Source organism: Neofelis nebulosa, chromosome 5 (genome assembly GCF_028018385.1).
Source record: "Neofelis nebulosa isolate mNeoNeb1 chromosome 5, mNeoNeb1.pri, whole genome shotgun sequence".
In the NCBI taxonomy this organism is placed as follows: domain Eukaryota; kingdom Metazoa; phylum Chordata; class Mammalia; order Carnivora; family Felidae; genus Neofelis; species Neofelis nebulosa.
The window spans coordinates 30,254,153-30,268,577 of NC_080786.1; the positions used below are offsets into that span (position 1 = coordinate 30,254,153).

General features: G+C 36.7%; 1 protein-coding gene across 3 annotated transcripts in view; it reads right to left on the reverse strand.

Annotated features, from left to right (window-relative positions):
• Nucleotides 1-956: 956 nt before the first annotated feature.
• The window catches only part of RYK (receptor like tyrosine kinase), a 104,764-nt gene continuing 91,295 nt past the window's right edge, over nucleotides 957-14,425 (reverse strand). For all 3 annotated transcript variants that reach the window (XM_058729945.1, XM_058729943.1, XM_058729944.1), the window contains 2 exons: nucleotides 2,315-2,451; nucleotides 957-1,392 (listed from right to left, as the gene is read on the reverse strand). In XM_058729945.1, coding sequence (XP_058585928.1) covers nucleotides 1,281-1,392; nucleotides 2,315-2,451 — 249 coding nt within the window. In that variant the 3' untranslated portion in view covers nucleotides 957-1,280. The remainder of the gene's footprint in view (nucleotides 1,393-2,314; nucleotides 2,452-14,425) is intronic.

The window sequence follows — 14,425 nt, forward strand, 5'->3', positions numbered from 1 at the left end:
AGGCCACCTACAACCAAGCATAAATACATACATACCCCTCATTTAATGGCTCTGGATAAAAGTTTCAGTGTTGTAATACTTCCTTGTAATAATAACCCCAACATCTTATTAGACTTTGGATGTTGAGTAGAGTCAGCTGTAACTGTGTTAGGGCTTCAGAGCCTGATTACACGGATGTCTAGCTGGTTGCTACATGTTCAAAGACTTATCAAACACAACCAATTGTTCATTATGAACAATATGTTCAATACTGCTGTAATATAAAACAAATCCTTTAATTTTTCAAGTGTTTTAAGAAATAACTTTATACTTAAGCCAGTCTTGAAGATTAGCACAACATTTACCAGTTTACTTTCTTTTTTCTTCACTACCCAGAACAACTCAAGCACCCACTCTGTGCATAGCACTACCCTAGGTGCAATAAAAGGGATTCTTAATCTTAGAAACATGATTTCACTTTCTGGAACTGTATTATCTCTTTTCTCAGAGAGTAAAATAAATAAAATCGCCATCATTTACTACTGACCTGCCCCAAATCTACTTCCAGCTCACAGAAACACTAATTCCTGCCCAACTGAAGATGTTTCAATGAACTCAGCTTCTACTTTCCCCAAAATAAGAAAGCAGAAATAATTTCCATTAAAAAATTAAAAAAAGAACAGTTTCCCACAAAAGGACTTCTATTTCTAAATTTTTTTTCATTTTTTTCCCCGTAGCTTTCCCACAGTTTTCTTCCTCTAATATTGCCTTTTCCTGTACAAGGCAAACCAGACATCTTTGTATGCTGTTTTTCTTTTCCTAAGGAAAAAGTAATGTATCTTGAAGACAAACCATTCCCAAGACTAGTGATAAATATTAAAAAACAAAAAAAAATTTTAAAGGTGAATCACCTATATTACCTTGACGAAGTAAAAAAATAAAAAGCAGTTGGCACTAAGATAGCTATTTCAAATATCTGTGTTTAAACAATTTTTAAAACTGTTTATTTATTTTGTAAGAATGTACCCCTAGTCCAAAGTAACTATGTTTTAAAAAATTTGGGGCCAAAAAATTTACAAAAGGCTTTTCAGTTCAACCTAATAAAAATGATATCTAGAAAATATTCCACATTATTACGTCTGTCTTTAAAAGTTCAGATTCTAAAGCATTCCTAAGGCACGGTGTTCCGGAAGACATGTGCTTCTGCTGGTGTTGTATGATGTACGAAGCATCTATGACCGGTTCCAAGTGAGCCCCGACAGGCACAGTGCTCCTGATGCTGTGGGACTGTGAGAAGCGAGTCAGACATAAGCCCCCAGGGCTGCATGGAACTCCGTGAGACACTGTACCAGCTGCTGGAACTTGGGCCTCTCCTCTGGGTCTAAGGCCCAGCAACAGGCCATCACAGCAAATCTGCAGAGTGACACAAATGGAAAATTGGGTTAATGATAATACAGTACTCTTAATCTTCTGGTCAATTTGATGCCAGTTATGTTTTTTGTCTAAAGGTGGGCATGGAAAAAATGATATTAAAAACCAATGAATATTACTATATGTTGGCAGTTCTAAAATGAAAAGAAACTAAAACAAGTTACCTGGATTTTATGTGTGGATTTCCATTCTTCATGATGTCATATCAAAATACATCAGCAAATACAGAGATTTCATATAAATACCTAAAACCCATGTTTTCTGAGAGAAAGAACTTGAAGGAAGTAGAAAGTTTATCTAAGCTCTAAGCACCCTACATCTACAGTGAAATCAGTGCAAAAGCTGCCACCTCACTTTGGTGTATAAAGCTTCGGGGGATTCAGGAACTGAGACCAGAGTCACGTGTGCACCCAATCACCCCTGAATAGCCTCCTGCCCCCCTCAATTCCATAATTTATATGGGAAGTTACACGATGAAAGCAGGAAACAGGAACTATCTCAGTCACTAGCCTGGAGCAGTTTCCTTACATATCAGTTGACGCCAATTGACAAGGTAAGAGGACAGTGAGAAAGGCTTTTTATAACTAAGGCTGTATAAATAAAAGTCAGATACTCACTCTACATAGAATAACTGACACAGTATTCAGTACTGTCTTACTATGTACATTATTAGTCTCTCAGATTAGACTTACAAATAGAAGAACAATAAAATGTTCTAATGACAAATGTATTAAAGAGTGAATGAGTCTGGTTTACTTTGCGATTCTCTATGAGTCTAATTCAAATCCAAAGAGTCATTATTCTCTAAAGGAAAGTCTCTGTATGAATACGGACACCGGCTCTTCTTTTATCCCAGTATCATAAATGGAGTGAAACCCATGTCTTCAAATTCAGAAACACTTACAGCTCATCAGGACAGTTGATTGGTTGGGCTATTCGGTAGCCATCTTTCAAGTACGCAGCCATCTCAAAGGGATCAATGTCCACATACGGTGTCTGTCCCAGAGTCATGAGCTCCCACAGCGTCACTCCAAAGGCCCACTAAGGAGAGGAGGAGAAACACGATGAGGCAACATTTACAACATGGGCAGACTGCTGCTGCCCATGACCAGGGATGAACCGAAAATAGCACCCAATCTTAAAGGAAGCAAAACATCTACCAAAAGAAGTCTATGATAGCTACTTAGTTTCTCTGAGACAGAAAAGAGCATTTTGGGGCGCCTGGGTGGCTCAGTTGGTTGAGCGTCCAACTTCAGCTCAGGTCATGATCTCACAGTTAGTGAATTTGAGCTCCGTGTCGGGTTCTGTGCTGACAGCTCGGAGCCTGGAGCCTGCTTCGGATTCTGTGTCTCCCTCTCTCTCTGCCCCTAGCCTGCTTACACTCTGTCTCTTTTTCTCTCTCAAAAATAAACATTAAAAAAGAAAGAAAGAAAAAAGAAAAGAGCATTTTAATGAATGCATCCTTTAATGTGAATATCATTATTATATATTCTAAGGTAATTAGATCCCTTGGAATGAACTGTTTTTACTGTTGATTACAAGACTCACCACCCTAGGGGCGTCTGGGTGGCTCAGTCAGTTAAGCATCTGACTTCAGCTCAGGTCATGATCTTTTGTGAGTTTGTCAGTTTGTGAGTTCAAGCCCCGCATCAGGCTTTGTGCTGACCACTCAGAACCTGGAGCCTGATCTGGATTCTGTATCTTCCTCTCTCTCTACCCCTCCCCTGCTCACACTTTCTCTCTCTCAAAATAAATAAACATAAAAAAAAAAAAAAAAGACCCACCACCCACCACCATTAATTATATCTAAGATTTTCCTAAAATGAAAAATCTGTTACATTATATAACTATAGCTAGTGTCCATAATTGAAAAGTGGAAAATGAATAAAACTTAAGCCTAACTGCAGGAAGGGCATTCTGAATACACGAAATATGTAAACTATTTAAATATAAGATGTCATGGATTTTTACTATATTCAAATAATTTAAATTAATAAATGAAAGTATCTTGAAAAAACATCTTTGGACCTTGCTTGAGTAAAAGATCAGATTTATTTAAAATCAACATGTGAACTGTCAGTAAGAACAGAAATCACAAGCAGTGGCAACAGTGTTTATTCATGGTCTAAGCAGGACTCCCCATTTTGGCCCTGGCTCACAGGGATTGCTATCCTGGCTCACAGGGATTGTGCAGCAGGCAGGCAACACGTCTACATAGAGTTATTGCCATATGGTCAGAAAGGGCTCAGAGCAGGAACTCCCACTGATCCACTGCCACCTGTGAACCCTGAGGTCAGAACAGCTGAAGCTGGATGAAGAGGAAGATATCTGTGTACCATGGTATCGTGTTTATGAGTCCCTTCTGTTCTAGACATTTTGAATCCTTTACGTTATCTAATTCTCACAAAAAACCTGTGAGAAGCACTGGTAGCCCAATTTTACAGGTAAGAAAAACTGAGGCCAGAGAAATAACTGGCCCCAAAAACCAAATTTTTTGAGTGAAGGAGAAAAAAAATTAAGAAAAAGAAAAACACACGAGTCAAAAATGAGTCTGTGTACAAAATCTGAGCACAGTGCATTAAATTTTAAGTAATTATTTTTCAATAACAAAATCGAGAAATACTCCCTAAAGTATACAGATTAAAAAAACCCTTATATTAGTGAATAGCTTTATTTCTTATTATAATCTATGCAAAAAAAAAAAAAAAACAGCGGAAAGATATCTTTTAGGATATTTAAAAAACTATCAATGGAGAATTCTATACCAAGCCAAAATATACTTCAAAAATGAAGGCAAAAATACAGCATTTTTTAGACAAACAGAAGCTGAGATGGAAATTAGGATCTACACAAAAAAATGAATAATACTAAAAACATGAGTAACAACTAGATTTTTTTTATTTTAAAGTTTCTTTAATAGATTGTTTAAAGCAAAAACAGTAACAGTGTATTGTGGGGCTTATAATGTATATAGTAGTAAAATGTATGTCCACAGTAGCATAAAGGATGGAAGGAGATACTAAGTGGAAATATTATAAATGCTTCCATTAAACATGAGTGGTAGAATATTATTTGAAAGTCGAAGGTGTACGCTGTAAACTCTAGGAGAGGGTTCTCAACCTCAGCACTATGTATATTGTGGGCTGCATAATTCTTTGCTGTGAGAGGCTATCCTGTATCTTGTGGGATCCTTAGCAATATCCTTGGCCTCGACCCACTAGATGCCCCAAGTGTGGTAACTGAAATTACCTCCAGATCTTACTCAATATCCCCTGGTGGGGAGGGTAAAAATGCCCCCAGCTGAAGGTGAAAACCACTAAGTTAGACTAATCAAAGAAAAGAAAGGACACACACTACTGATACCAGGAATGAAAGAGCATCATTACATCAAAAAATATGAACTCAACTTTATGACAATAAATTCAATTAACTTAGATGAAATGAACAAATTACTCAAAAGATGTCAATTATCAAAGTAGACATAAGAATAAACAGAAAATGTATGTAGCTTATATCTATTACAGAAATTGAATGCATAGTTAAAAATGTTTCCACAAAGAAAACTGCATCCAGTTTCACTGGGTGAATTCTACCAAATTTGAAAGAGAAAAAGACAAATCTTTATTAGTTTCCTAGGGCTGCCATAATGAAGTACCACAAACTGGGTGGCTTACACAACAGTATGTATTATCTCACAGTTCTAGAGTCTAGAAGCTTATTCTCAGCTTCTGGTGGCAGCCAGAAATCCTTGGTGTTCCTAGGCTTATAGCCGTGGCAACTCACTCTGCCTGTTTTCACTGACATTCTCCCTTCCCATGTCTGTGTCTCTTCTTATAAGGACACTAGTCATACTGGATTAAAGTACACCCTAATTGAGTATGACCTCATCTTAACACTATGTCTGCAATGACCCTATTTCCAATTAATGTCACATTCTAAGGTACTGTGGTTTAGGACCTCGACCTAGTTTTTAGGGGGGCACAATTCAACCTATAACACAATCCCATACAAATTCTTCTCAGAAAATGGAGGAAGGGAATATTTCCCAACTCATTTTGAGGCTAGCATACCCTTAAATACCAAAACCAAAGAGTTAATAAGCCTTTGGAACTCAGTATCCTTTTCATTAACAGATCATTAGGGTGGAGCAATGCCCATCCCTGAGGTCTAGATTTTTGAAGGGGGATGGAGTGCAGGGGAGAGTGGAGAGAAAGGGATAACAGGTGGATGGAGTGCAGGGGAGAGTGGAGAGAAAGGGAGGACAGGTGGGGAGGGATGTATAATTTTAAAATCTCCATAGATTGTATGGAAACCAATTTGACAGTAAATTTCATATATTAAAAAATAAAAAAAAATAATAATAAAGAAAGAAAGAAAGAAAGAAAGAAAGAAAGAAAGAAAGAAAGAAAAAATAAATAAATTTTTTTAATTAAAAAAAAAATAAAAAATAAAAAATAAAATAAAAAATAAAATCTCCATAGAGACAGCCTACTGGAATTTTCCTTAAAACTGCTGGTTTAAAAATGGAAAAATGATTTCAAATTAATAAAATTTAAAGGAAGGTGCCTGCATACATCTAGGTATTTATCTATCTTAAAGGCTCACTCTAGGTGAACTTTTAATAATGATAATAATTAGTAGTACATAATTTTAAAAATCATGTCCAATTTCCATATGGAAGGCAGTTCACCACCCTGATGCAATAGAGCCCAAAGAAGTAAAACTGGTTGGGTGTTCTCACCCTTTCTTCAGGAGATGAGATGGGCCTGTTCTTACTCACTGGATTGTGGCAGCAGCTGTGGAAAAGGAATAATCCAAACTAGATTTTGGAGGAATAAACAATGGGAATTAGTAACAAGTGGATACTGCCATTTTGTACACAAGGAATAACCCCACCCACTGACAATGGAGGTACATTCTATCAATTTCTGACTGTAAGGGACTTTCACAGTAATGCTGCTGGTATCTGAGATCTGGACATACACGGATATGAAAATAGTATAATGTGCATAAGCTGACTTTAAAAAAATTACTTCTTTCGCATTGTTCTGTTCACATTATTTTCACTAAGCTTCCACCTAAGGTTCTCATATTACATATTGCAACACTAATAAACACCAAAAAAAAAAAAAAAAAAGAACAATAAAGCCAAAGGGTACACTGCAGTTTCATTTCCTTAAAAGCCAACAAAAGTGATTAATTACATGTTGGCTCACCAACCTTTAAAAAAAAAAAAAAAAATCAAGACCAAACAGCACAAGGATGATTTGTGGAAAAATTGCTCTCTAAAGTCTTCCGATAACTAAGCCATTTAAAATTTAGACAGACTTATTCTATAATTTCCTTTTGTTTGACGTCGTTGGAAAGGGGGCAATAAGAAGGTCAAGCTGTTTTTTCCAGAGTTTTATGAAAGGCTATTGCTATATCCGTTTAAAGAACATTTAGAGAATAACAAGTGTTCTTTTATTCGTCATATTCTCTTCCCCCAACTTGTGTTATTTTATAGCTTAATATATAGGACATGAAACTTTTTTTTCACTAACAACATATACTGATGTGAGCTGTCAAAAGGTATACAAATAAGATTCTTTTTTTTTTTTTTTTTTTTTTTTTTTTTTTGCTTTTTAAATGTAATATTAACTAATGCTGGGTCTATACAGAGATTTCCATTCTGTTACTTCAGGAATTTATAAGGCAAGGCTGACCTCAGTGTACTATATACTGCTGAGAAAAGAATTTTGTCCATTTCTAAAGGGTCTCAATAAAAGCAGGACAATCAGGTATTTTATGGCTGGCCTTTCTGTTAGTACTAGAAACCTAACAACCCCTTCTCACGTATGAAAATGGATTCAGATGACCAAAGTGCAATTAATTTAATCTGGGTCAAGTGTTTTCCAAGCTTGACTAATGAGAAGAATCATCTAGGGTGTCTGTGACAAGTACACATTCCCCAGTCCTATCCTAATCATTTTGAAGTCCGGAACTCACTCTTTCTCTCCATCCATTCATTTATTCATTTTAGAGAGAGAAAGAGAGAGAGAACAAGAACAGGGGAGAAGGGCAGAGGGGGCAGAAAGAGAGAATCTTAAGCAAGATCCATGCTCAGTGCAGAGCCCCACATGGGGTTCAATCCCACAATCCTGCAATCATGACTTAAGCCAAAACCAAGAGTCAGACACTCAATGACGGAGCCACCCAGGCACCCTGGAACTCAGTATTATAAACAAGAGTCCTTGTTCAGTCTTAAGATCCAGCAAATTTAGGGGGCGCCTGGGTGGCGCAGTCGGTTAAGCGTCCGACTTCAGCCAGGTCACGATCTCGCGGTCCGTGGGTTCGAGCCCCGCGTCAGGCTCTGGGCTGATGGCTCGGAGCCTGGAGCCTGTTTCCGATTCTGTGTCTCCCTCTCTCTCTGCCCCTCCCCCGTTCATGCTCTGTCTCTCTCTGTCCCAAAAATAAAATAAAAAATGTTGAAAAAAAAAAAAAATTTAAAAAAAAAAAAAGATCCAGCAAATTTAGGAATTAATTTTAAATGTGTTAGCAAATGGTGGTCAGGTAACAAAGATAGTTTTTATTTTTATTTTTATTGTAGTTTGGCTGACACTGAATAAACTGCACACGAAGTGCTCGATTTGGTAAGCTGATACATGTATATATTCCTGCAACCATTGCCACAATCAAGATAATGAACATATCCATCACCTCCAAAAGATTCTTTCTATTCTAATCCTTTCCCCCTGCCCCTCCCCACCACTACCCCTACCATCCCCAAGTAATCATTAATCTGCTTTCTGTCACTGGTTTGCATTTTCTAGAATTTTCTATAAATGGAATCATTCAAAGAGTACACTTTTTTGCCTAGCTTCTTTCACTTAGAGTAATGATTCTGGCACTCATCTAGGACACGGCATGTACTGACAGTTCATCCCTTTCATTGTTGAATAGTAGTCCATTATATGAATACAGCAGCTTGTTCATCCATTTACCTGTTGATGGACATTTGGATTATTTTCTGGTTTAGTTACTGAAAGCTGTTATAAACATCTGTGTACAAGTACTGGCAAGGATACATGCTTTCATCTAGGCAAAATGACTGGATATGGTAGATACGTTTAACTTTTTAAGGAACTGCAAACTGTTTTCCAAAGCGAACGTACCATTATGTATTAGATTCCCACCAGTAGCAGAAGAACACTACAGTTCTTCCGTGTTCTTGTAAACACTTGTCTTTTCAATTTTAGTCATACAAATGGGTGTGTAATGCTATCTCGCTGTGGTTTTAACTTGCATTCTCCTAATAACTAATGAACTTGATATTTTCATGTGCTTATTTGCCATACATCTTCATTGGTAAAGTGTCTCTTCAAATATTTTGCCTGTTTTTGTTACTGAGGGTTTTTTTTTTTTATGTTTATTTTTGAGAGAGAGACAGACAGAATGTGAGCAGGGGAGGGGCAGAGAGAGAGAGGGAGACACCGAATCCTAAGCAGGTTCCAGGCTCTGAGCTGTCAGCACATGGCCTGACATGGGGGCTCGAACTCACGAACCACGAAATCATGACTTGAGCTGAAATCAGATACCTGACTGAGCCACCCAGGTGCCCGTTACTGAGTTTTAAGAGTTCTTTATATATTCTGCATGTATTTCCTGTATCAGACATATGATTTGCAAATATTTTCTGAGTGTGACTTGCCTTTTCATTCTCCTAATACTTAGTGCCAGCATTACCTGGTCTTGATTACTGTAATTTGAAATCAGACTTCTAACTTTTTTTTTTCAAAGCTCTTTTGGCTACTCTAGGTCCTCCACATTTCCATATCAATTTTAGAATCAATCTGTCAATTTCTACCAAAAAAATTAAAAGCCTGCAAAATTTTTGTTTGGGACTATGTTGAATCTATAGATAACGTGGAGAAAACATCTTAATATTCAGTCTTCTGATCAATAAACAAGGTATAACTCTCTGTTTATACAGGTCTTTAATTTCTATTAACAACGTTTTATAGCTTTCATTGTGTAGATATTTCATATTTTAGTTACATGTATTCCTAAGAATTTCATGTTTTTTAATGCTTATATGTTTTTTAAAAACCTAGATAGAGAAAACAATATGGAGGTTCCTCAAAAAATTAAAAATAGATCTGGACACAATCCAGTAACTCCACTTTTAGGTACAGCCAAAGGAAATGAAAACAGTGTTTTCAACAGATAAATGCACCCTCATGTTTACTGTAGCATTATTCACAATAGCCAAGATATGGAAACAACCTAAATGCCCATCAACAGATGAATGCATAACAAAGAGGTGGTATATATACAATGTAATATTAGCCATAAGAAAGGATACCCCGCCATTTATAACAGTATGGATGGACTTTGAATATATTATGCTAAGTGAGATAAGTCAGAGAAAGGTAATATACACTATCACTTATATGTGGAATCCAAAAAAGTCAAACTCATAAAAAATAGAGAGTAAAATGGTGGTTACCAGAGGATGACGGGTGAAGGATAAAACTGATGTTGTTTAAGGATACAAACTTGCAATGAGTGGTAAATAAGCCATAGTGATCTAATGCATAGTATAACAAGTATAGACTATAATACTGTAATTATATGATAAATATCACTGTAACAGCAATATTACAATATATAAATGTATCAAAGTAACATGTTATAACCTTACATTTACAATGTTATGTCAAATATATGCAATAAAATAAGAATGACCAAAACAACTTTTAATTCTGATTTTTCATTCTTTGTATATAGAAATACAACTGATTTTTACACATTGATCTTGTATCCTAACATTTTTTTTTTAATTTGTTTTCAACGTTTTTTATTTATTTTTGGGACAGAGAGAGACAGAGCATGAACGGGGGAGGGGCAGAGAGAGAGGGAGACACAGAATCGGAAACAGGCTCCAGGCTCCGAGCCATCAGCCCAGAGCCTGACGCGGGGCTCGAACTCACGGACCGCGAGATCGTGACCTGGCTGAAGTCGGACGCTTAACCGACTGCGCCACCCAGGCGCCCCTATCCTAACATTTTTTAAACTTGATTATTAGTTCTAGTAACTATTTCATATATCACACTGGATTTTCTTCATAGATGATCATGTTGTCCACAAATAATCACTTTTTCCTATCCAATCTTTCCTTGTGTTTTATTTCCTTTTCTTGCCTTAGTGCACTGGCTAGAACCTCAAGTACAACACTGAAGAGAAGTGATGGAGAGTAGGCATCCTTGTCTTGTTCCTGTTATTAGGTAAAAACAATTCAGTCTTTCAGCATTAAGTATTATGTTAGTTATAGGTGTTTTTGTTTTGGTAGATGTCCTTTATCAGATTGAGGAAGTTCTCTTCTATTCCTAGACTGTTGAGAATTTTTATTAGGAATGAATTGAGGATTTTTTTCAGTAATACTTCTTCTGCATCTATTGAGATGATCATATAGTTTTTCTTTTTTAGTATATTAATACAGTAAATTGCACTGCTTGACTTTCAAACGGTAAACAAACTTGTATACTCCGGCTAAAGCCAATGTGGTCATAAAGTGATTTTTTAAATATATTTTGGATTCTAGTTGCTAAATAAACTTTTGTTTAGAATTTTAACATCTATGATCATGAGAAATAATAATCTAGTATCTTTTCTTCTGATCTTTGGTGATGTTTCAAAGTAGTGCTGACCCTATAGAATGAATTAGAAAGTATTCTCTCCTCAATTTTCTTGAAGAGAATGTATAGAATTTGTATTATTTCTTTCTTAAATGTCTGGAATACCAGTGCCCTAGAGTTCACTCTGGACCCAGAGTCTTCTCTTTCAGGAAGGTTTTTAACTAAACAATTTCTTTATAGGGCTACTCAGATCATCTACTTTTTGAGTGAGCTCTGAAAGTTATTTTCCAAAGTATTTGTCCACTTCACCTAAGTGTGTGAATTTACTGGGAAAAAGTTGTTCATAATATTCTTACTACTTAATACTTGCAAAGAACCTATAATGCTGTCACCTTCCTCTATCATTATACTGTTAATGGGCAACTTATTTCTTTTTTCTTGATTAGTCTGGTGAGAGATTTATCATAAACGGTATTCTCACAATTTCACAGTGAAAATCAATTTCACTAATTTTCTCTATTATTTTTCTATTTCATATTTCACTGACTTCTGTCTATAATATTATCTTTTTTCATCTACCTACTTGGGGTTTAAGTTGCTCTTTTTCTAGTTTGTTAAGATGAAAACTAGTATCACTAATTTGAGACTTTTCTTATCTAATATTGATGTTTAGTAGTGTATATATTCCTCGAGTAGCATCCCTCAAACTTTGAAATATATTTTTTCATTCAATTCTAAATATTTCATAATTTCCTTCTTTTAATAGTTTATTTGAGAGAGAACACACACACATATGCGAGTCAGGAAGGGGTAGAGAGGGAGAGAGAAAATCCCAATCAGGCTCTGGGCTGTCAGTGCAGAGCCCGACATGGGGCTTAATCTCAGAAACTGAGCCAAAATCAAGAGTCGGACGCTTAACTGACTGAGTCACCTAAGTGCCCCAAAATTTCTCTTTTGATTTCTTCTCTGACACATGGGTTATTTGGAATGTATTATTTAGTTTCTATATGTTTGGGAATTTTCTAGAGTCCTATTTTTGATTTCTAATTCAATTCCACTGTGTTCACAAAACTCTACTTTGCATGAATTGAATCTTTTTATATTTATTGATTTCTTTTATGGACTGGAATATGGTCTATCTCAGCAAATATTCCATGTACACTTGAGAAGAATATGGATTCTGCTGTTGTTGGGTAGAGTGTTTTGTAGTTGTCAATGAGATCCAGGTTGGTGGACACTGTCATTCAAATCTATATCCTTACCAATTTTCTATTTTATCAATGAGAGAGGAACACTGAAATGTGTTCAATTATGTTTTAAAGAGAGTCAAATAGTAAGAAAAAATTCACATATTTATGCATATAGTTACCATTTCTGGTGCTCTCTGGTTCCTTTGTAAATTTTTTTTTAATGTTTATTTATTCTTGAGAGACAGGGAGAGAGAGCGTGAGCAGGGGAGGGGCAGAGAGAGAGAGGGAGACACAGAATCTGAAGCAGGCTCCAGGATCTGAGCTGTCAGCACAGAGCCAGACACAGGGCTCGAACTCACAAACCACAAGATCATGACCTGAGCCAAAGTCAGATGCTTAACTGAATGAGCCACCCAGGCGCCCCTCTGTCTCTGATTCCTTTGTATAAATCCATATTTCCATCTGGTATCATTGGTTCCTAAAGGGCTTCTTTTAATATTTTTTGTAGTGTGGGTTTGCTCATGACAATTATTTCAGCTTTGGTATTTCTAAAAAGTCTTTCTTTCCCCTTCATTTTTGAAAGATATGTTCACTGGGTATAGAATTCAATATTCATAGGATTTTTTTCTTACAGTACTTTAAAAACATTGTTTAACTGTCTTCTCCCTTGCATTGCTTCTAGTAAGAAATTTCTTGCCATCCTTTTCCTATTTCCTTTGTATATTAATGTTTTTCTTCTGGCTGCTTTTAAGACTTTCTCTTTGCTACTAGTTCTGAGAAATTTGATTATAATGTACTGTGGTTTCATTTCTTCTTGCTTCTTGGGTTTGAGGTTTGCTCAGTTCTTAGATCTGTGGGTCTACAGTTTTCACCAAATTTGGAAACATTTGTCTTTATTTCTCATTCTTTCTGTCCCTCTCCTTCAATCTGTGGACACCAATTACACATATATTCAGCAACCTGAAGCTGTCCCACAGCTCAATGAGAGATCTTTCTTCAAGAACTTCCTGTATGTTCTCTCTCCTTCTACTTCTCACTTTACTCCCATCTCAGAAGAAAGGTATTCCTCCTCCCATGCCAAGACTACACCTTCACCTGGCCTCCTGAGCCCATTTCACCTATCATCTCTTGGGCTGCCCCTCCAAAAACCACACGTCAATCTCTTTATTTTCATGTTTCCCTGGCCTAAAAACCAAACCAAACAAACCCAATAAAAAACAAAACAAAAAAGTAACAAAACCTCTCTTAATTCTGCCATCCCATCAAGCTAAGATCACTTCATTCCTCTTAACAGCTGTACTTCTTCCAAGTGTAATCTACTTATTGCCACCCCCCCTCATCTCCCACAGACCCCACAACAATCACATATATCTTTAATGATTTACTAAACCCACTCGTTCAAATGTCCTCAATGATTTCCTAATCCTCTCTGACCACTGCAGGTATGTTTATAGACTAAAGTCTCCTTGAAACTATTTCCTTCCTTGGCTTCTGTGATGCAACATTCAATTTAATTCTTTATTCATCTTTCTTTTTTCACTAACTGATACTACATATTCCCTATATTCTTCCCTTGGTTTTCTTTTCTCTCTATTCACTACCTCTGGGATCAAATGCTCCTGTTCATTCAATCCTCACTTTAATGAAGCTTATGTCCAATTTCTAATATCTTGCTTCTGTGTTGTTCCAGAACTCCAGACCCACATTTGATCCATTAGTATCTTGAACTCAACATGCCCCATATATCAAATCAATTATGTTTTCCCCCAAACCAGATATTCTACCTGTTGTCTTCAATTGTGTTATATCTTCACACTGACTTAAGATTTACCTCAACAGCAGAACTAAATAGTACAGAGCAAAGATTTCACTGAAGTTTTTGGAAATATGGGCCCCAAGTAGAAAGGTAGAATAAACATCTATGCAATAGATCTAATGGTTAAGAAGGAAGCCTCAGTGACAAAAGTCAATTAATAAATTTACTCATAAATAACAACTGTAGTCAAAACAGATGGAATGGGGCGCCTGGGTGGCGCAGTCGGTTAAGCGTCCGACTTCAGCCAGGTCACGATCTCGCGGTCCGTGAGTTCGAGCCCCGCGTCAGGCTCTGGGCTGATGGCTCGGAGCCTGGAGCCTGTTTCCGATTCTGTGTCTCCCTCTCTCTCTCTGCCCCTCCCCCGTTCATGCTCTGTCTCTCTCTGTCCCAAA